Source organism: Moschus berezovskii, chromosome 10, assembly GCF_049115385.1.
Source record: "Moschus berezovskii isolate FMDL1 chromosome 10, NW_MosBer_1.0, whole genome shotgun sequence".
NCBI lineage: Eukaryota > Metazoa > Chordata > Mammalia > Artiodactyla > Moschidae > Moschus > Moschus berezovskii.
This window is the reverse complement of record NC_142469.1, coordinates 58,644,234-58,668,392: the sequence shown is the minus strand read 5'-3', so window position 1 is coordinate 58,668,392 and position 24,159 is coordinate 58,644,234. Positions and strand designations below refer to the sequence as shown.

General features: G+C 39.0%; 1 protein-coding gene and 1 pseudogene across 1 annotated transcript in view; one reads left to right on the top strand and one right to left on the bottom strand.

Annotated features, from left to right (window-relative positions):
* KLHL32 (kelch like family member 32) overlaps positions 1-24,159 on the top strand; it is a 217,725-nt gene that overhangs the window by 173,870 nt on the left and 19,696 nt on the right. Inside the window, exon 7 of the mRNA XM_055433048.2 lies at positions 12,162-12,888. Coding sequence (XP_055289023.1) covers positions 12,162-12,888 — 727 coding nt within the window. The remainder of the gene's footprint in view (positions 1-12,161; positions 12,889-24,159) is intronic.
* LOC129561356 (U5 spliceosomal RNA) lies at positions 4,550-4,659 on the bottom strand (annotated as a pseudogene).

Sequence of the window (24,159 nt, the reverse complement as noted above, 5' to 3'; positions counted from 1 at the left end):
GCACAGTACAGTCAAAAGAAAATAAGAGAATTCTTGGTTTATCATAAAAGAAATACAAATTTAAAAAAAATAAATTGAGGAATGGATGAATAAAAACACTAAAAGATTCATGATTATATCATTTACCCCAGAGCCAAAAAAAGAAGAAAGTAATCAACTTAATCAATCATTATTTTAGTTTCCTCAAGTCAGATAGCTTAGTGTATACATATAATTTCCTTGCACTAAGTTAATTGAGATTTAAGGGAACTGATGGACTTGAATTCAAATATTTTTAATGGGACATTCAAACCAAGTAAAGAAAGTGAATATACGCTGGCCGTTACGCAGAGACAACTAAGTTTATGTCTGTATCTCTCTTCATTCATTTGTTCATCCACTCATTTGTTTTTCCTCTTATTTGAAATTTAACAAAAATCCTGTATCTTTAATTACTGGGTTAGAATTATTGAATTCATTGGTGTAGAAATAGGCTCATCTTAGACCTAGATTTTAATCTGCAACAGATTATCTGCTGGGATTTTACTATTATTTTATAACATGAAGTATTTTAATAGTGTAGCAAATTCCTTATCATCTCTAGAGATCTCTCAAAATTTATGTCCATATTGCACAGCATTGTTTTATGTAAAAATTGAATGTGCTGGCTTTAACATGAATTCAGAAGGATAATTGAATTGAGAATTAGCTCCATCTCTTGGTGGCTCATTGCCATCATCATAACTCTGTTTATTGTCTAAACGTCACGGTTTTCCAAGCACTTTCACGTGTTATCTCATTCGGTCCTATGTAGACACTGTGACGTAAGTAACATCATCTTTGTTTTACAGATGGTGAAACCTAGGCTCAGTATATTTATGTTTTTCATAAACGCTCAGATACATTAAGAAACCTTTTCTCCTTTTCATTGTGTCCCATTCACCTCCATGGGCGTGTATCAGTTAGCGGTAGAAAAAAAGCATCAAAATTTCCCTGTCCTTTCAGCTGACTTCACCCTGATAATGCACCCTCATTGCCTGCAATACCTGGGAGATAATGTGAAACGGTGTGACCCAGGGAGGGTCACTTCTGCTCCCTGTTGCCAGTGGGATACGTAGGATTTTCTTCTTTGACCAAGTTGGTTTTCTCTGATTTTCCCGTGTTGTTCTGACAATATAAGCTTAATATCTCACCACTGCATTCAGTGTCCCTTTTATTTCCAGAAGGACATTGTATATAAATGTGCATCACTAATATCTTACTTAGAAAACCCATCCATCTGCCATCAGGTGATACTCTGATGCCATCAGCAGTTAATGGATGACTATTATCTTTTGGCTCAGACCATTATTAGACCATTTAAGTCAAGTATAAGAAGTTATTTCTAAATGTACTTATATTTTGCAAAGTGTGAATAGATCAAGAATAGGTTTCGTTTTTCCTGCATGGGTCATGATGATTGTCTTTATTGTCCCGAGGGACATTCTTCCCACCTAAAAAGCTTTGTATATTCTAGATATGGGGATGGTGTATTTAAAGCCTCTCCTGAAGTAAAACTTTACGTGACTAGTTTATTAAATATTTTCATTTCTAAATAAAATCTCATTCTGGGATTTTAAATAAATAACACCTTGAAGCAGTTACCTTACAAGTTTGAAATGTGTGTTCTTTGGCTGAGATCATTTTATTTCTGTGTGGGCCTGTGTACACATGCACTTTCACCTGCCGTACACAGATATATATTTCTGGTGAGTTCAGAATTATAGACAAAAGCCATCACTTCATTGTTCTGAGAAGATATTTATACAAACTATTTGTGCTATGGAAATCTGTGGCTTGGATACTAGACACAGTGATTAGCTTTGATTGTCTTTCCTACCTGTAGAAATTTTGGAGGGTTCTACTTTATGTTTTTAACTTTTCAAAATTTTAATTAAAAATATTTCATTATTATTTTGTTGGTATTTGCCTTACATATGGAGGTGCTCCTCTTGTTGGGTACATATAGATTTATGCATATAGACTTATAATTGTTATATCTTCTTCTTGGATTGAACCCTTGATTATTATGTAGTGTCCTTTTTTGTCTCATAACAGTCTTTGTTTTAAAGTCTATTTTGGCTGACATGAGTATTGCTACTCCAGCTTTCTTATCACCCATCCAGTCTGTGTCTTTTGATTGGTGTATTTAATCCATTTACAGTTAAGGTAATTATCGATATGTATGATCCTATTATCATTTTGTTTATTGTTTGTGGTTTATTTTTTGTAGATATTTTCCTTCTCTTGTCAAGTTTACTGACTATAGAGAAGTTCCTTTAGTATTTGTTGTAAAACTGATTTAGTGGTGCTGCATTCTCTTAGCTTTTGCTTGTTTGGAAAGCTTTTGATTTCCCTATCAAATCTGGTTGAAGGTCGTGCTGGACAGAGAATTCTTGGTTGTAGGTTCTTCCCTTTCATCACTTGGAATATATTGTGCCATTACCTTCTGGCTTGTAGAGTTTCTGTTGAGAAATAGGCTGATAACCTTATGGGATTTCCCTTGTATGTTACTTGTCTTTTTTTCCCTTGGAGCTTTTAATACTTTATCTTTGTCTCTAATTTTTGTCACTTTGATTACCATGTGCCTTGGGGTGCTCCTTGTTGGGTTTATCCTGCCTGGGACTCTTTGTGCTGGATTTGGTTAACTATTTCCTTTCCCTTGTTTGGGAAATAAAAACAATTCATTATTATTTTTTAAGTACGGTTAAAAATATATATATTATATAAATATATTATTTATATATTAATAAATATATATATATACACACCCACAAGCTGAAATCAAGATTACCAGGAAAAATAACAACCTCAGGTACAGATGATACCACTCTAATGGCAGAAAGTGAAGAGGAACTAAAGAGCCTCTTGATGAGGATGAAAAGCTGGCTTAAAATTCATCATTCAAAAAATGAAGATCATGGCATCCAGTCCCATCACTTCATGGCAAATAGATGGGGAAAATGTGGAAACAGTGACAGATTTTTTTCTTGGGCTCCAAAATCACTGTGACTATAGCCACGAAATTGAAAGATGCTTGCTCCTCGAAAGAAAAGCTATGACAAACTAGACAGTGTATTAAAAGCAGAGACATCACTTTGCCAACAGAGGTCCATCTAGTCAAAGTTATGGTTTTTCCAGTCATCATGTATGGATGTGAGAGTTGGACCAAAAAGAAGGCTGAGCACTGAAGAATTGATGGGTTCAAACTGTGGTGTTGGAGAAGACTCTTGAGAGTCCCTTAGACAGAAAGGAGGTCAAACTAGTCAATCCTAAAGGAAATCAGTCCTGAATATTCATTGAAAGGACTACTGCTGAAGCTAAGGCGCCAATACTTTGGCCACCTGATGCGAAGAGCCAACTCATTGGAAAAGACCCTGATGTAGGGAAAGATTGAGGGCAAGAAGAGAAGGGGGTGACAGAGGATGAGATGGTTGGATGGCATCACTGACTCAATGGACATGAGTTTGAGCAAACTCAGGGAGATAGTGAAGGACAGGGAAGCCTGGTGTGCTGTAGTTCACAGGGTCGCAGAGTCAGACATGACCCAGTGACTGTAAACAATAACATTCTTTTTGCAGATTCTTTTCCCTTTTAGGTTTTTTTTAAAAAAATTGAATATAGTTCTCTGGTGGGTTTCCATCTATGGGGTCGCACAGAGTCGGACACGACTGAAGTGACAGTAGCAGCAGCAGCATCCTATAGCGTAGGTCCTTGTTGTCTGTTTTACATATAGTAGTGTGTATTTGAGGATTCTACTTTAAAATATTACTTTTTGGTGGATTTGTAAGTGACATATATCCCAGAGATAAAGAGACTCTTGCATCAACTCACTCATTTAACAGATGAGGTGCCAAATGACTGGTCCAGTGTTGGCCATGTATTCTTGCTGTTCTTTGTAGTGACTTTTCAAAGATCAGCTCAAATTGGTGGCCAGTTCTTATAAATGTAAAAGATATCATGGTGTACTAACTTCATCTCTTTTTCCTACTTTTGTTTTTTCTTGATATATAATTTATCTTTTTAAAAATTGCCTTGTGTTAGAAGACTGAACCAAAGGACAACTCAAGTCCTTGTATTTGCCCTCACAAATACCTGGAACTTAAATGGGGCAGGCCTCAGGGCAGTTTTCCTGTGGTTCCTCCAGTCCTGTGTGTTTGTCACAGTCTATGAGAGACAGCCTTGGTTGCAAGGGCTCTTGCTTCTGATGCTTGGCAGTATGTATTTTTTGAGCAAAATATGTATTAAAGATGGTTAACAGGCACTTTTTTTGTTCTTTCAATTTTCTGTTTCAAAATAATTTCTAACTTACAGAAAAGTTGCAAGAATAAGAATAGTAAAGAACATCCATATGATTTGCTCATTTCTTAGCAAATTACTTCATTTGCTTTATCATATGTTCTCTGCCTCCATCTCTAGATATCTATCTCTCTATAAATATCTAGTAGGAGAATAGCTATTTAGGCAGAGAGGGAGAGAACACACATGTGTGCTTTTCTTCTGAGCCATTTGAGGGTAAGTTGTATACATCATGACTTTTTTTTTTAAGTCCCTAAAAAGACTCCTCATAACTGTTCTTTTCCACGGATATCTTTAGTAAAAGGTGAAAGACATATATGATCTGAAGAGAAACTAGAGTATTATCAAGCACAAATTTTTTGCTAAAGGTGACAGTTAGAGCATTTGTCAATCTTTCAACTTCATAAAGTTTTAAATGAACAGTGAAAGAATATGTGTTATTACCATACCTGCTAAGCTGAGTATTCTATTTAAAATTTGTCAGGTCTTTTTTTTTTTTCTGACAGTATATGAACCTGGGACCTCATCAGTTTTGATTCAATTGAAATATATTTCTCAGAGGAAAAAATAGCCTATGTGTCATATATAAGTCTGTAGTCAGCTGTAATGGTTAATGTACAACCTCCCTTGAAAACTGTTTTACAAGCAAAATGTTGACACAGTTTTAATTATAGCACTCGAGTGAGCACTGTTGTAATTTTTAATATTCCTCCATCGTAACATTTTCATTGTTCTGGTGGAACAACGCACTCTGATCTTATGTCCCTGGTTTCTGCTGCTTTTGGATAAGATTGTTGCCTTTTTGAACAGAAATCTTTCATTTCATCTCAAAGAGGAGAATAAAACTGTAAAATTCTGTGTGTTTATTTATTAATATGAACTTTCCTCTGTGTCAGTCATTATTCTGGTGTAGTATGTCACCATTTAGAGCTTTAACATGACTCATATTAAATAAATGAGCTTCTGTGTAGTCGAACATGGCAAATCTCAACCCCTGTTCACTTGCACGTGGGAAACTTTCCACATTTTTCATCTGAAGAAACTGTGTATAATATTTAAAGGGTATCTTGCTAAAGTGTTTACAGTTTATTGAAATTTAAGGCATTATAAAATAACATATGAGTTAGTGTATCTGAACACAACATAAAACAGTCAGTGCAGCTTCCCTTTGAGGCCATATATTAGAAGATGGTGAGCATCCTTGCTCGTCCATTTAGAAGGGAAAACTTCTCTCTGTGCATTGTCACTCGTTCCATTAACACATGCTCTGCTCCCCACTCCTTGTTTCCCAAGCACTCTTTTAACACGCCAGGTTTGTGGTAGAGCTTCAGGAATGCCAGGTGGTTGCTGACTTGCTCTTATGCCCTTCCTCTGTTCCTTTCTGAATTTGCAGGAGTGTGGAATTTGTGCTGCCTGTCGGTCACTGAGGGGAGATGGGTGCCCTGGCTTATCTCAGTAGGATGACAGGGCTGGCAAGGATATAGGCACTTGTGCCTTCACAGCAGGGCACCTGCAAAAGGCAGGTCTCAGTTTTCTCCATCAACAAAGCAGTTTGCAACCAAGTTTTAGAATAAGAGAGTAATTATAGCTGCCCCAGGCCAAGGGGGTCAAGTCAGACTGTGGGCAAAAATGCTGCTTCTTGCTTACTCAGTTTTGGCTGATGAATTCTGTGAAAAAGAATACTTGTGAACCAAGAGAAAGAAAGAGTTACTGCTTTCGACAGGGCTATATCTTTTGTTAGTGTTGGTTAAAAATACTCGATCACATCTGATGAGAACTGCTTTGTAAAGGTCATTTTAATATATATTTGCAAGATATAAAGGCAATTTTATGGAAGAGCGCATTGATGTGTATTCTTGGATTTGGGATAACTTCCTAATTCATATATTTTCCAGAGAATCTGTTAATATAAAATTTGTTATTGCTTTGGCATTGCTTTGGGGGTCATGTTGGACAGTACACATACTTGTGGACATATATAAGCAGAGATAGATTTCAAAACGGCAGCTTCTTTCAAAGGATCAGGAATTTTATATTTTAAAACAGCAGCTTCTATCTCAGTGTGTTTGAGAAACAGTAAAGGAATTTGGATCACAGCTTGAGGGTTTATCATGTTAGGAATGTGATGTTCATTCATATATTTCACATATTTGTGAAATACATCTAAATAGGTTGAATACTTTAATTGAATCAGAAAATTTTGCATAATTTAAAATTATATACTTTTATATTTAGTATTATATATTCTATTCATAGAATAGCAATCAGTGGGGATACACTGAGAAAACTAAAAGGAGGGGACTATTTTCAATATATTTTTGAGCCAGGTTTAGTTAACAGGGGATAACCTAGAATTTAAATATATATTCCCATTAAAAAGTGAGACAGAAGTTCAATAATCAGGGGAGCCCATTCCTCTAACGACTTGTTCTTTACTTACAAACTCTATAATTGGCACCATTAAATCATGGTTTTTATGCAAAAATAATCCATAAATGAGAGTCAATGAAAAACATTTTCACCTATCTAAAGCAAAGCATGCATTTTTTAAAAAACAGACTTTTTTCTCTAATTTAGACAATATGGAAGTTGGGTTTGGTTTTGAGTGCCTGGATTCTACGTTAAAATAATTTTTGATGGACAAATAATGATTATATGATATAATAGAACATGTTTATAATTTGAAAATGGCATTTCTGGTTCCAGATTTTCCATTAATCAGCTGCATGACTTAGAGTATGTCAAATAACTTGTCCGGATTTGATTTCTAAGATTTAGAAGTTTGAACCAAACGTACTCAAAAGTTTCTTCTTGTGCTGATATTTTACAATTTATTTGAGGGATTAGCATATTACAATGTGCATTGCATTGCTAATAATTTCAAATAGAGGTGGCCAGCACCAATTGTGGAGGGAGTAAAACGAGGACCGTATATAAATAAGTCCAGTGCAGTGCATGTTGCCTTGTGAAGTTTTGAGAGCTTATAAGGGCTTTATAGGAAAATCACAAAGATGAGATAATAGGAAATTGAAGCCTGTGATAGATAGATCAGTCATGTCTGACTCTTTGTGACCCCATAGACTGTAGCCCTCCAGGCTTCTCTGTCCATGGAGATTCTCCAGGCAAGAATACTGGGGTGGGTTGCCATGCCCTCCTTCAGGGCATCTTCCCAACCCAGGGATCGAACCCAGGTCTCCCACATTGCAGGAGGATTCTTTACCATCTGAGCCACTGGGGAAGCCTATAGACAGACAGATATGGATATATACAGAATCTGATGTCATCGGTTCAAAAGAAGTGTGAGAAATAGCCTAAGAATTGTTATAAAGAATTTTCCATTATGCACCAAATATAGGTAGCCTACTATGTGCTGCTGCTGCTAAGTCACTTCAGTTGTGTCCGACTCTGTGCGACCCCATAGACGGCAGCCCACCAGGCTCCCCCATCCCTGGGATTCTCCAGGCAAGAACACTGGAGTTGGTTGCCATTTCCTTCTCCAATGTGTGAAAGTAAAAAGTGAAAGTGAAGTCGCTCAGTCGTGTCCGACTAGTAGTGACCCCATGGACTGCAGCCCACCAGGCTCCTCTGTCCATGTGATTTTCTAGGCAAGAGTACTGGAGTGGCTTGCCATTGCCTTCTCCGTACTATGTGCTAGGCATTGTTTTTATCAAGAAACTGAGAGATATGTTGACACTGGAATAAGCAGTAGCAAATGCTCCTTTGAGGAAGAAACAGTTGTCCATCAGGGCAAGATGAAATGGATTGGGTTAGGCAAGGTGCTTGGGAGATCTCCTGTGGTCTTTGGAGGTGGCGGTCCTGTGTTTCAGATGGTTTAGGAAACACCTTGCCTAATGCCCTGTTTCCTAAGTACTCTTTGACCTGTCCTCCCAACCTGAATCCTTGTGTTCTTTTCCACTGTTGCTGTCTTTGTCACCTAAGCAAGTGAGAGATAAAACTTTCACTATATGCTCCACCCTCCCCCCAATTAAAATATTTTAGAAATTAGGGTGATGGGAATGTCAGTGTGTCAGAGTACTAAGATCGAATAGGATTTTCACCTTCCCTGAGTTATGCTTTCTAGGTGTAGTATCGCCAAAAGCTCCTTAAATAAACATTTGCAAATATAAGCCCCCAAATACACTACAGAGCTACCTGTGGTCTTTGTGATTCATGATGCCCAGTGATGAATCAGCCATCTGTGTATGCTATAGTTTCTAGTGGTGGTGGCTTAGTCCTAAGTTATGTCTGATGCTGCAACCCCTTGGACTATAGCCTGCCAAGATCCTCTGTCCATGGGATTTCCCAAGCAAGAATACTGCAGTGGGTTACAATTTCCTTCTCCAGGGTATCTTCCCGACCCAGGGGTCAAACCTAGGTCTCCTATGTTGGAGGCTGATTTTTTTACTGACTGAGCCACCAGGGAAGCCCTAGTATAGTTTCTGTTCTAAACCTCTTAAAGGGGCTCCAGGATTGCATGTACCACCTTGCCCTCAATTCAGCATGGCAGTGGATTTTCTTTGCCATTTCTTGCATTATCTGGATAAGTAAGAGTTATCCATGGTTTCAATGATTTTTCTCTTTTTATATTGTCACCAAAGTAAAAACTGAGTACGATGACACTTTTACTTTTGTTTATGTATTATTACAAAAGCAAAACTGCAGAGTGTTTGTATGGCTTCCTCTATGCTATCAGAATCAGGTACTGATTTATAGACCCAAGGTCTGAAAGTATGCTGTCTTGCCCATAGTAAGATCTTACCCGTATCTTACTATAAAGGAAATACATTGTCTTACCCATAATATTAGCTATACATGCCCTATATCTTTATTAAAGCATCCTACTTAAGTTTCAGTTGATTTTAAGCCTTTTAAAATTTGAAACAGCAGACTTAGTTTACTGTAATACAGCAGCAGTTTACAGTCTCATGGATGGGAATCTGTCTAAAACCTTCCTGCTCAAAATGTGGTTCATGGACTCGCAGCATACACATCACCTGGGAGATGTTAGAAATGTGGACTTGCAGTCCTTCTCTTCCTCCTACTGAATCAGAATCTGTATTTTGACCAGAAACCCCAGGTAATTCATGCACGTGTTAGGTTTGAGAAGCACTGGGTTTAAATCTATCACTAATACTCTTATCTTGGTTTGAATTTGGCAGAACTGTAAGTTATATTTACCTTTGATCTGGAGAAAAGATAAGCCCAACATATATGAATGACTGTGTAGTCTGAAAATATTTATAAATAATGAATGTGTGAAAATTATATGAAAAATGTGAGAAGTTAGACATATTGGCAGTAAGTAAGAAAAAGGAGCCCAGAAAATGCGGACTAAATGCACGTGCACGAAGTTTTCTGTAATACATAATATTTGGGGAAATTGAGCACGGACCTTCTCATGATATTTGTGACGTAGGGGTGATAAGTACACAGAAAGCCAAAAATGAATCAGTGATAGATCACAGGGGTCACTGTTCCGCTGCCCGTTTGTTTCCTTAGAAATTTTCTTAAAAGCAGAGCCTGACTGTGGCTTATGTTCCTTTTACACAGTAAGTGACAATGTTCACTAGAAAGATCAAGGTAGATTGGACAGTGTTAAGAGATGGGCTGGAAGATTGATTAGGGCATGGGAAGAACTGATTTATGAGGAAGGAGGAAAGTAATTAAATGGGCGGCACTGTGCTATAAAAAGAGGCTGTAAAGACACGAGCATTTATTTGGTAATTCTCCAGAGCTGTTTTCCGGTAGTATCCATGTGCAAGATGCAAAAACATTAGGCTCTAAGGATTCTGAGAAGTTTGTTACAAAACAAAGCAATACCAGCTGGAATGACTCAAATTAGGAGAAATATGAAGGATCAAGTTTCAGAAAATTTTACCTGGTACAGGAGTGACGTTCAGTGGGATGACTTATCTCTGAAAACTTTTGAAAGCTCTGTGGGACAAAGAATGGAAAATCATTTATTAAGTTGTAGAATTATCTCCCAAGGGAAATAATTGGAACCCATTTCTTGAAACTTCTAAAATTAGGGTAGAGGAAAACCAGGATGTGGCCTGTGGGAAAACTCTCCACTTCTGGCAGAGACCTAGTGATTGATGAGTAATCTGTTTCTTCTGCACTGTCTTTGATTATTACTGTCTTACTGTACACAGGTAATTTTTTTCATCAGGCTAGTATCTTATTTAAATTAAAAAAAAAATACTGTTTCTGGAAAAACAGCTAAAGAGTGTCACTCATCTGCCCTCTGTGGTATCTGCCTGTGTGGCATCTGTAGGCTGCCTGGCACCCAATGACATTCTTTTTCCATTTCTCTTCACTCATTATTCATTAAGAGATGCAATTTAGCATATATTGGAAGCAGATTCACCGACTACATTCTCTTCATCTGGAAAACTAAAAAGACATGCTCGCAATATGCCTTGCCTTTTGGAGCCGTTTGTCAAATGGATACAAGTCAGAAATTATCTAATGCTTTAGAGAGTTTAGCAATCCTTTTCACCAGGATGAAAACCCGGCTCATGTTTGTCAAGGAGTAATGACCTGAGGCCATGACATTTCCTTCTCTCTCTGTAGGCATTTTTTCTCTAGTGCAGTGAATCAGCTGAAAAAGGAAGCCCAGAACCCCAGTTCCATTGGTCAGAAAGCAAGTAAAACACAGCAAAATTATTCAGTATTCTATTTATGCTAATTCCTTCAGGTCCACATTTATATTGCTTAGGAGATCTACTTTAATATATGTACTGTTAAGAATAAAGGGCTTCCCTGTGCCTCAGCTGGTAAAGGATCCGCCTGCAATGCGGGAGACTTGGGTTTCTATCAAATATGTTGACTGGAATTATTAGATATACTTCTTTATGCTGGTGTTTGGAAAACTTTGCCAAATTTAAATATTAAGTCACATTAATTAACTTATTTTAAGTGTTCCATATCATGAATTGACTTCTTTTGCTATTGTTTTCTAAACTATTACTCAGATTTGTTATTTATGACTTAATGCAGCTGCCTTAAAGAAATTCTGTTTTTCTGTAGCCAAAAGTTTTTACTTTTTCTTGAAAGATTTCTAGACCTAAACAAAAAGGCTAGGGTTAAATTCTGCTCTTGTGTCCATAATACAAAAATAATTTCCTCCATATCCTGTTTTTGTGAAAATAGCTCTATCAAATTGCTGTATCTTACAGTGCAAACAACTGTCTTCAAAATGAAAACTAATTGAGAAAAAATAACATTGATAGATTGCCATCTTTCTTTTTCTTCTCTTGCTTCCTGACTGATACCTTACCAAAGGAGCAGGGGGAAAAGTCCTTTTTCTTTTTAAATCATGCTACTAGTGTCATATTGATTTTCTCTCAAGCACACCCTCTGGTCTCAGATGCTCACATATTTTCTCACATTACTCGTATCAATACAGCACCTTGACTCACTGGTTGACATATGTTGCTTACACTGATGACACGGTTCACTGTTGACACTTCCTGGTGGAGGTGGGGGCACCAAGCCTCTTACGTCTAAAACCCAAGAGAACAGGCTGTTGCACCACCATATTCTCATTTTTTGAAAAGTAATTATTGTGCACTCCAAGTGATACTTTAAGTCTTGTCAATTTTACATAACATTGTTCCTAATCTCTCCAACAGTGTTTTGAGTCCTTTTGTGTCTCTGCTGATGCAGAAAGGGAAAAAAATATCCCTCAACTGGGTATCACAAGATTTGAGTGGTACATGGTTTGTGAGGAAAAAAAGCAAATTATGAAGTGTCTGAAAGAACACGTGGCAAGGCCTGTGCGCCCCCTTGCTTTGGCTCTTTCTTACCTCTGTGCTCTCCCCGCCTCCCTGCCTCTGTTTCAGCTAGCCGTGAGGTGGTTGGAACACAGCTGCCATTACCAGTACTTGGATGAGCTCCTGCAGTATATCCGCTTTGGCCTCATGGACGTGGATACGCTCCACACAGTTGCCCTGTCCCACCCGCTGGTCCAGGCAAGTGAGACGGCAACAGCTCTGGTCAACGAGGCCCTGGAATACCACCAGAGCATCTACGCGCAGCCCGTGTGGCAGACTCGCAGGACCAAACCGCGGTTCCAGTCAGATACCCTGTACATCATTGGTGGGAAGAAGCGTGAGGTCTGTAAAGTCAAGGAACTCCGGTACTTCAATCCCGTGGATCAGGAGAATGCCCTCATCGCTGCCGTGGCCAACTGGAGTGAGCTGGCTCCCATGCCCGTGGGGAGGAGCCACCACTGTGTGGCCGTCATGGGGGACTTCCTGTTTGTAGCAGGAGGGGAAGTTGAGCATGCCAGTGGTCGGACGTGTGCTGTGAGGACGGCCTGTCGCTATGACCCCCGCAGTAACTCCTGGGCAGAGATAGCACCCATGAAAAACTGCCGGGAGCATTTTGTGCTGGGAGCCATGGATGAATACCTCTATGCTGTCGGGGGCAGAAATGAACTGCGTCAGGTTCTGCCTACGGTGGAGCGATATTGCCCCAAGAAGAACAAGTGGACTTTTGTCCAGTCCTTTGACCGTTCCCTGTCCTGTCATGCTGGATATGTGGCTGATGGTCTTCTGTGGATATCAGGTAGAACATGCTTCATGGATTGGATTTACTACCAAACACTTTCATTCATAAATTGAAAAGTCAAGCTTTGGAGGTTGTGGCCACATGTGTCTGAAAAATTCAGCCAAGGATGCCATTTTAGCTCATTCACATTCATTTACTGGGCACCTGTTTCTATAGAGAGCAGTGTAAAGGGAAGTAATTGACCTTTCTGTGACTTTCTGAGTGATTAGTGGGGTAAAATTTCAAAAATGGAAATTAATGGCCCATTATATCTCTTTTTCTACCAAACCTTCTATTGTTTAGATTGTCAGCTTTTCATATTCATGGACTGTATTGCACTCCTTGTGGTCCTTCGCTTTTCCTTTCACCTTGGGCTGTCTGAGTAAGAGCCATTCTATCAAAGACAGGGCAGGTGAAGAAAAGCCCAGTTAATCCATATGGATGGGTATAGCAGTGAGAATAGATCCAGGTCAGAGCCATTGCTGTGCATTGAGGGTAGAGGTTTAAATTATTGGCTAAAATAACATTTTCCTTTTATCTATGAATTACAGTTTCTCATGCCATCCCAGTCCTTTATTCCTATTTATTTTCCCATTCTTCCTAATTATTTGGGGGTTTTGATTATTTTACTTTTTTTTTGTATTTTTTTTTTGGAAGGCTTTTGATTATTAAAAAAGGAGAGATACTAATATAATGAATCCCATGCTTCTATAACCCAGCTTCAGCAGGTACCTGCTCGGGGCCACTCTTGACTCATTCACACCCACATGCCACTTCTAGCTTCTCATGTCTGCCTTTGCACTGCTACAGAAGGAACCCGTGAGCCATGTGTTATTAACATCACATTATCGACTTGTGTTTCCAATCCTGTTATTGAAAAAAACCTCATATGTACTCCTTTGAAAGGTTTGCCTATTAGGGAGGAGGGCTGCATCTCCTCTCAGTTGGAGGATACTCATTTTGTGACCCAAATGGAACTTACTAGGTTTCTGTGTCAAGGACAAAGAGGAACAGTCAAATCAAATAAATACTAAGAGTAAGTTAGAGATGTTTGTACTTGGAAGAAACAATCACTTTTAAGTACACTAGTGAAGACTTCTCAGTTTCCTTCAGTGATCTTCTCTAGTCTAAAATCTGCTCCAATAAAATTCTCCCTTGCATTTAAAGTAAATTCACTGGACTCTGCCCATTTTTCCTTCTGCTATCTTCAGTAACTAGGGAGACAGCTGTAGTCTTGGCGTCTCTGGGTAGTGTCTCAGTTATTGGCAATTCACTGATTTTTATTGAATAAACCTGGCTCATGTCTGGATATAACTGCTCAATAATTAATGAATGAAGATTGAGACCAAGGAAGAGGGTAAAAGAGGATAAATTACCGGTCCTGTATACCAAATCAACGTTAGATATGAGTGTGTATGCTGTTGATGTATTGATGTAGATAAGACCTCATTTATCTGTGACTTACTCCTTTTTCTTTAAGTATATATTTCAGCAGTTAAGAAAAAAGCCACTAGGACTATATCCTGTTAGATTTGTTGAAGAAACCTTAAACTTGGCTACAAGAGAGTCGTTGCTATTAGGAAGAACGGATCTGTACTTAGATAACAAAACGATGGATTTATAAAATCAGTGTACTTTATATTGTCTTCCAACTTAACATTCCTTTCATTGGCTCATTCAGTTTTCACATATGGCTAACATATTGCATTCCTAAATTTTGCATTGAATTTTCTAAATTTTGTATAAACTTCTCATAATTTAATGATTATTCCTTATTTTTAATTTTGGCTATAAATTTTTTTAAAGAATGCTGGAGTTTCCCTTACATAGTCTTAGCAGTATAACTATTTAACACTTTCTTGAGTGAGGCCTTAAGAAAGCAGAGAAGCTTATGTTAACCTAGATCCAGATCTCAACCAAGGTTCAGTTCAGTCGCTCAGTCGTGGCTGACTCTCTGTGACCCCATGAATTGCATGCAGCACTCCAGTCCTCCCTGTCCATCACCAACTCCCGGAATCCACCCAAACCCATGTCCATTGAGTCGGTGACGCCAGCCAACCATCTCATCCTCTGTCTTCCCCTTCTCCTCCTGCCCTCAATCTTTCCCAGCATCAGTCTTTTCCAGTGAGTCAGCTCTCTGCATCAGGTAGCCAAAGCATTGGAGTTTCAGCTTCAACATCAGTCCTTCCAATGACTGATCTCCTTTAGGATGGACTGGTTGGATCTCTGTAGTCCATGGGACTCTCAAGAGTCTTCTCCAACACCACAGTTCAAAAGCATCAATTCTTCGACACTTAGCTTTCTTTGTAGTCCAACTCTCACATCCATACATGCCCGCTGGAAAAACCATTGCCTTGACTAGACAGACCTTTGTTGGCAAAGTAATGTCTCTGCTTTTTAATATGCTGTCTAAGTTAGTCATAACTTTCCTTCTAGTTGACTTCTCTCTCCATGTGGGTCTATATGTTTCCTTTTCTGCTCCATGTAGGTCTATATGTTTCCTTTTCCATTTTATTAAATATATCAATTTATTTCAGTTCCTTCTGCTGTATCACTTTATTTTTTCCATACTATGAAAGGAAATAATTTCCTTTGTTCTCTTTTTGCACTAATATATTCTGCCTGTGTTAACCATACTTAATGAAAACAATCACAGTTTTCTCAGGTTTGTTTCTCCCTACTGTGTACTTGAGATGAAACGCTTACTTCCCTGTGTATAGTACAATACCTTTAATTGGAAAGAAGAGGAAATCACCTCTAATATCTAATACCTTGAGTCGTCTGCCTATTTCCTCAGGCCCAGCTTATAATAAATCAGTTGTGAATCTAACCATGGATAGGAAAGGGTTGCTAGGGGCCCTTTAAAAAAAAAGGTATACAGTTCACCCTGACTGTCTCTGATTTAGAAGTGTTACCCTGATTTCTTTTTGGAGTAGATAAAAATATTTCGGGCTATTCCTTATCCTTTACCAAATAATTAATTTTTTCCAGTTTAATTGATGGTGGATTGGGTCATTGGCATCCTTCTGGTATTTTGTAAACTTTGCCTGAGGTGACGTGGATTTTAGGGGCTTATTTTGTCCCATAGAACACAAAATGAATGTTTCTTTAGAGACTCAGTATTTCCAGTGTGCTCACACTCTTCTCTATACCCTCTCCCCTTCACTGTCCATTTTAGGGTCAAGACACCTGGAAACCTGCCCCTTGTTTTTAAAATGAGACAAGCAGAGATGAATTCAGAAAATCGGGCTGTGTAGATATGCCTATTAGCATGTGATTTAAGATGTTAGAGACAGTCAGATTTTACAGGCTCCTCTAGCATATGTCATCGTGACCCAGTTCACAAATGTGCACATCATTTCTACTTGAAATTCACAATCCTGAAGTAAAGTAAGCTTTAAGTATCCCGCTGTTGTACTTTTTAAAGGCATGCTTTCCATTGTAAGAGATTGTTTGTGAACTACTGAAAAGATCCTTTTTCGTGTGAGTGAAAGTGAATCCCAAACTCATCTTGCAAAATAACTTACTTTTCATTTTTGTCAAATGGCAGCAGGATAATGGGACGCTAACCACAAAATTAGTGCCTTAAAACTACAAAGATAAGACAGATGGTATTGCATTTCCTCAAGAGTGGCCCTTAGTGCTGTCTTCATTCTCTCAGCAAATGGTCTATCCTTATTAAGTCAGTGCTGGATCATGGATACATAAGATTAAATCAGCAAACACACTTCCTGCCCTCTAGGAGTGGACAATCAAAAGTTTTCTTCAGCTATTTCATTCATGAAAGAATATTTGCTAGGGCTTCTTTAACTCCCTAGAATATATATTTATTTTCATCTTGATTAAATTGAGATGAAGTTTGCATTTGCCCCATTTAAAATAGCTTTTATTTATTCAAACCCACTAAAGGGACTTTAATTTTTCTGGTATTCATTATAATTAGAACAATATAAAATATAGTCAGCATTTTGACAATGCCACAGCTATAGCTTTAATGTGCAAATATTATTGCATCTAAAGAAACTGAATACAAAATATTGGGGACACGCAGGGGGCATGACTGAGGCTGGCTGTGTGAACTGAGGTCACGGACTTAGGGCTCACGCATGTGTGAAACTTGCTCCACTCTTTGCCGACCAGCAAACTGAGCAAGTTTCCTCACCACCCTGAGTCTGGTTCTGGGCTAGTGCTGCAGCCACAAAGACACAAAGGCAGGTCCCATGCTGGGGCTCACAGTTTTTAAATGGATGATGACAGTGTCGTGTGATGTGTGTCATGAGAGCTGTCTTCCCAAGATACAGAACTAGCGTGAAGCAGAGAGTAGTCAGTGTAGGGGAGCCAGAGGCTTCATGGAAGTTTGTGGCATCTTCAGCCTCAGCTTCAGGTCCTTTGGCTGCTTCCTGGTTGCCCATTAACCCCTCCCTGTGCTCAGGCTTGGGCTTCGTGGTTCATCCATTTCCATAACTCTCTTAGCCCCTGGCAAGCATCCAGTGTTGAAAAAACCCTGTGGTCCACTTGGTACATGTACCTGGGCAGCTGAGCTCGGTAGGAGGAGGCCAGCTAAGGGGGCTTGGTATGTATGTCTGCTCAGCCCCCGAGTCATCTCTGCACCCCACCACTAGGGTCTCATCTCCACTCCTTCACTAGCTTCCTGCCTCCTGTTTCTCAGAGCAAATGGAAGTGAGGAGCTTCTTGCGGCAAATTAAGTGCAAGAAGGTGGTGAAGAGTGCGAGGAGCCAGAGGAGCTGGAGATGGTCTGGAAAGGGCCAGAAGGTTGGGAAACACTAGCAAGGAGCAGAGGAAGGGGAACGAAGGAAGGAGCCTGAGAATGTGCGATGGCAAGGCCAGAGGAGCAGGTGCAGAAGGGCGGGTGAGAGGTGTCCAAGACTGCGGGGCGTCCAAGTCCAGAATATTTCCTCTGCATTTTTCAGCCGGGAACTACTTGGTAGTTTTACTGGAAGCAGTTTCAGGAGAATGAGAGAAGGTAGAAGCTAGAATGCTACGGTCAAAGGTGTGGGTGGAGAGTGAAGAAGTGAGAGCTGCAAGTATAGACCACCTTTGCACAATGCTGGGATTTCATCAAAACTTGACTCCCTGAATTGAACCTTCCCCTCAACTTTCCTATTACCATGCTCCATCCTGCAGGAAGAGATGGTACTGTGCTAGGTACTCACATACTTCAGTCTAGGTGACAGCTGTACTTTTCATTATAAATTAATAGCATTTTGGCTTTAGGAAGAGTAAAGGAGGAAAGACGGAAGGAAAGACAAGTTTGGCTGAGAGAATGGAGATTAGCTAGAGGTAAAAAAATCTAGGTGAAAGGAGGGAACTTTTTTTGAGGAATGAGTACATTAAGCAAATTTATAGCTCAGGGGAAGGACAAAGGGAATTTGAAGTGAAGGACTAGGGGCATCTTCTGGTTTTAAGTGCTGAGAGCAGCTCATAGGTACCAGGAATGGGAATAAGTGTGGGGGATACAGTATTGACTGCAGACACAGGGTCCCAGACAGGACAGTGGGAGTTAGGCAGGGGCTCAGGCTTGGAGAGAGCACCCCCCAGCTCCAGGGCAGGATGCAAGCTGGGTGTACCTAGATGAGCTCAGAGAGGAGGGGCAGGGACCTCATGAAGTTGGTCAAGCAAGAGGCAGAGTTGTTGGTGGAGGTCGTGCCATTTCAGGATCAGGAAGAGGGCCTGAGGGCAGTGGACTTGGGGAAAGTTTCTGAGAGAAAACAGAGGGAACTAACATGTTTATACAAATTGTGTCAGAACCTATGCTAAATTAGAAACCACAAAATTATGGTATCCCAGTATGCAAATTTCTGTTCTATTTTTTGGTGGTACTTAGAAGAGTTGGTGAGGGCAAATCCTTGAATTCACTCATGATGGAAAGTTTTTAGACTGGGAATGGCCCAGAGGATCTACTGGAAGAGTTCAGCATGCTGGGATCCCAGTTAGGTGGGGTCCAGGGCCTCAGGTTTGCTTGAGGGAGAAATAAGTTTGTTGTGATGTGGAATGACTGCGCAAAAGGCTCTGTTTCTTGCTCCTGAGGAGGAGTTTGGGGCTTGATAGCTTAACATGCCACTAAAAAGTTCCTGAAAGTGTTAGTCGCTCAGTAGTTGTATCTAACTCTTTGCAACCCCATGGATTGTAACCCACCAGGCTTCTCTGTCCATGGGATTTCCCAGGCAAGAATACTGGAGTGGGTTGTCATTTCCTTCTCCAGGAGATCTTCCCGACCCAGGGATCAAACTGAATCTCTTGCATCCCTGGTGAATTCTTTACCCTCAGTTTCTAGTAAGCTGGAATTCCACTAAGAATGAAATGATCTTTTTGTTGTTTTAGGTCCCAGCAGCTAGCTGGTGCTAGCAGTTACTTTTTCTTCTGGTTTACCCCCCCTCCCCCAGTTATGCTCTGTCCTGTACTACTCCCCATCTGAGAGAGATTAAAACAAAACCATTACAGTATTATACTGAGATGGGAGCCAAACAGAAATGAACCATTCTACAATGCTTTTAAAAGACCTAAATGGTTCAAAGAGAGCAATCAGATCACCTGCACATTCTCCAAAATAATCACCAAAGCTTTCATCCTAAACTGACTTCCTTTTATTCTGAAGCAGCATTTAGTTTCCCCTCACATTGCTCCTGAAGAAATGAGGCTTAAAGAGGTTAAGTGGTTTATTTGGATAACACAGTGATTATTTGGTGAAGAAGGAATTTGATTTGTGTCTCTGGTTTTTGAAAACCATACTTTCCCCATGAAACCACACAAATCAGTTACAAAAAAGAAAGATCTCAAAAACAGATGCTTACATTGTAAAAAGAACTTCCAAATGGCATGACTGAGAGTTAATGATACACAGAATATTTCATACCTGGACATTTGTGTAGGATCAATGATCATTTGATTGTCTTTAATTAACTGACCATCTTAGGGCACAGACTTGACCTATATAATGTCTTTCTTTTTGTGCTTCTATAGTTTAGATTCTGAAACAGAAATGATAAAAGTTAAAGCCTATAAAGGAATAGTGATAATATGGACTACTCTAAAGTATCAATATATTGGCTTAGATTAGAACATTGTTTGCTGAAAGGATTACATATTATAATATAGTAGCCTAATGGCCTTTCAAATTGGTAGCTTAAGTAGGTTAAAAAAAAACAAACAGCAGTTGGCTCCATTTCTTTCATGGCAAGAACAGTCTTTGTTCAGATGATCAATTTATGTCTGTCTAGATGAATTTAGAAAAAGAAAGTAGAAAAAAGAGTGAGCTGAATTGTTCTACCTAAGAATATGAGAAATATGTCATTTTTTCTTTATTCCCAAGAGGAGAGAAAAGCTATTGGGTGGGCCAAAAAATTTGTTCGATTTTAAGTGGAAATACATATTTTTCATTTTCACTGGGAACCTGATTGAAAAACCTATTCACTAACCAAACAAACTTTTTGGCCAACCCAATACATCAAAGAAATAGGGACTTGGTTGAAGAGTTTGTATAATAGCAAGAAAAAGGTAAAAGATTCAACAAGAACACAGCAAAGCCAGGACGCTAGAGATAGGCAGTAGTGACCTTTAGAGTTTAATCCTGCTAGGAACCTATGGAATCTTTGGAGGCAGGATTCCAGCTTTCTACAGAATGAGGAATTGGAGTTATAATGGATTTTACTGAGATTTTAAAGGTCAGCTGACATCTGCATTGTAGTAGATGTTACCATCACTTATTATTTCACTTACTTAAAATAACACATGATGCATACTTTACATATTTTGGGTTACGAATTTATATCTGCTCACTCTAGGTGACATATATATATATATATATATATATAAAATTTATATTTTCAAGTGCATCAATCTTTTCGTTATAGGTTTTTATAAATTTGAGACTTTCTTTGCAGGATTTCGAATGTATTAATTACCTATCCATTTATGTGGTTTCCTCAAGTGTGACAGAAATAATATGGATTCTAGTTTTAATTTAATACATGGATTAAGGATGCTTCTATTCAAGATGCTAATTTAGTAAAAAGATTCTTGGCTTTAATTGTTTATGTGGCAGTATTAACACTCCCAAAATATGGGCAGTATAATATGTAAAAATAAGATAAGAAAATGTTTATTTTTGCATTCATTATAAATATTCTCATGGTATCCCTTTTACAAAGGAATATTAATGAGTCTGGCTCTTTTTAAAAATGACTTATATGAACTTAAATAATGCCAGTTTATTCTTTTGATAGTTATCCTATGAGTGTGAAGTTTTTAAAAATCTTTTGCAAATTGGAGCAAGTTTACATCCAGAGCAGAAGCTAAAACTGTTAAAAAGGAAAAAGTCACAGATACCCTTAGAAACCAGTCAGTAATTCTGGTTATTAGAAAAAAGAACTGTAAGGAATCTATTTCAGACTACAAAATTCATTCATTTATTAGTTCAATATTCCATTCTTAGTCACTTATTCAGTATTCCATATATACTCATTTGTACCTTTTATGAAAATGGAAAGAAACCTTTATGAATAAACTACTACAATATCGTGGTAAACTTCCCTTTATGGATGGCTGCTATTCCAAGTACTCTCATTCGTCTGAAACCTGAGAGGTTTCAGTCTCCATTTTGAATATGAGGAACCTGGGCTTGGCTGCTAAATGACTTACCCAAGAATAGAGTCATAAAGGAGCTGTAAGGAGGGACTCACATAACACAGCTTGTGCTGAAATTCTCTCTCCCCTACCCCCAGACTGCTGTGACGCTGGCACTGCAGGCCTTCAAGAGAGTTGCAAAGAACTCTAGATGGTTTGCCACAATCTTGAACTGGCTGACGGAATTCCAGCCTGGAGCATCTTCCCTAAGAGCATTGTTGTTGTTGTTCAGTTGCTAAGTAGTTCCAACTCTTTGAGACCCCATGGACTGCAGCATGACAGGCTTCCCTGGCCTTCACTATCTTCTGGAGTTTGATCGAATTCATGTCCATTGAGCCAGGGATGCCATCCAACCATCTCATCCTTTGACACCCCCTTCTCTTCCTGCCCTCAGTCTTTCCCAGCATCAGTCTTTTCCAATGAGTCAGCTCTTTGCATCAGGTGGCCAAAGTATTGGAGCTTCAGCATCAGTCCTTCCAATGAATATTCAGGTTGATTTCCTTTAGGATTGACTGCTTTGATCTCCTTGCTCTCCAAGGGATTCTTGAGAGTCTTCTCCAACACCACAATTCTAAAGCATCAGTTTTTTGGTGCTCAGCCTTCTTTATGGTACAGCTTTCATAACCATGTAAGACCACTGGAAAAACCATAGCTTTCACTAGATGGACCTTTGTTGGCAAAGTAATGTCTCTGCTTTTTAATATGCTGTCTAGGTTTGTCATAGCTTTCCTTCCAAGGAGCAAGCATCTTTTAATTTCATGGCTGCAGTCACCATCTGCAGTGATTTTGGAGCCCAAGAAAAGAAAATGTCACTGTTTCTACTTTTCCCCTATCTATTTGCCATGAAGTGATGGGACTAGATGCCATGATCTTCTTTTTTAAACGTTGAGTTTTAAGCCAACCGTTTCACTCTCTTCTTTCACCTTCATCGAGAGGCTCTTCAGTTTCTCTTCACTTTCTGCTATTAGGGTAGTATCATCTGCATATCTGAGGTTGCTGATACTTCTCCTGGCAATCCTGATTTCAGCTAAGAGCACGGACACATTCAGTTCTTTGCATCCTGCTCTGTTCCAATATAGGGGTACTACCACTATATTAGGTATCACAGATTCCTATTAAAGACTTTAGTACTCTGTACTTACCAACAGAGATCCCTGAAAAAAAAAAAAGAGCAGAGCCAACAGACTTGACCTAACTTGACTAACATATATTGACCAACACTATTTTATAGACACTGTGAGCACTGGTGAGTTGTTGCGCTTGAGCACAACGCATTTAGGAGTAGTGAGCTCGCAGTAGTGGAGACAAAGGTTGTTTGTTTGGCAGTCACCTGTCATCTTCTCCCTGGCATGCACTCACCCATTTATCACAACGTTTTATGGGAAGTTGAACAGGGAAGCTTAAGAAAAATGTTTTACTCTTGTCTTGATGATAGAAAGCATTTCTCACTGCTGGTAGCATGGTGGTAACTTTTCATTCCTTCTGGCAGTTTTTAAAGACTTATTTGACTTTGAGGGAACCTGCCGTATATCTTTAAGTCACAGTTCAAAAGTATGAGACAGGGTTGTTCATTTTCAATTTTGGCTGAAAAGTCTTAACTTTGACTCTGGCACTTCAAAGTTAGGGAAAACTTGGCTTTAAAAATGGTTGCTGATACAAGATGGCATATTTAATGACAGATGTATCTATAGAAAGCTGTTAAGATGCAGATTATCCCCCCTGGGGTGGGGGAGGGAGATCAAAACTGCCAATCTATAAAATATACTCGATAGAGGAAGGCATGGAATCTATCTTTGCAAGTGCTTTGATTGCAGGGGACAGTATAGCAGCATGTGGCATCATAACCCAGAGCAGACAAATCAGCTTGATGACTTTCAAAGCCAGGAATACTGCTGCAGGCAAGGGTACTCCAGTCTAGGAGAAATTAAAACATATAGAGACTGTTATTAATTCCATATCTATTTTTGTATAGTCAAATCTGTATGCAAATCCTTAGCATCTCATTTCAGAAGATTAATCTAAAAGTGAAGAGTGTTATGTGAAGGGAATGTAATGATAAAGCTCTGAAAATGAGTAATACTGCTAGAGAAATGTGGGCTGAAAACTTGGATGCTTTTTTAAAATTTATTTTTTGTACTGAGAAGAAATGCTTTTTATTTATATGCTCATTTGTAAGTTGTTTCAAAGGGGGAAAGCAATAGAACCAATTCTTAAGGTTTTTCCCTTGCCATCCTGACTTGGCAAAAGTTACAGCACTCAGCTTTTTAGGCACCTCCTGCGGTTTAACATTCTAGAAGTAATCAACCAAATAACTAACTAGGACTTTTATTCTTACCCCCAACTAGTAACCCAATATCTCATTTCTAAACATTGTCATAAGAGTGAAAATTTGTATGTAAGGGTAAGGAATCTAATTACTGGGCGCAGATTAAGGGGGAAGAATTGTATTATAAATGCATCTGAGGAAGACAGTAAATAGTAATTCTGAAAAGCAGGAAGATAAGTGGTGTGCCCTGCTTGGGAGAGAGGTGCAGTAGCTGCATTCTAATCCATTGGTTGTACATTTAATCTATAATGGGTAGAGTCTGATACGTATTGTAGTGTAAATATCTTCAAATGGTGTCATAAACAGTTTACTGCAGTAGA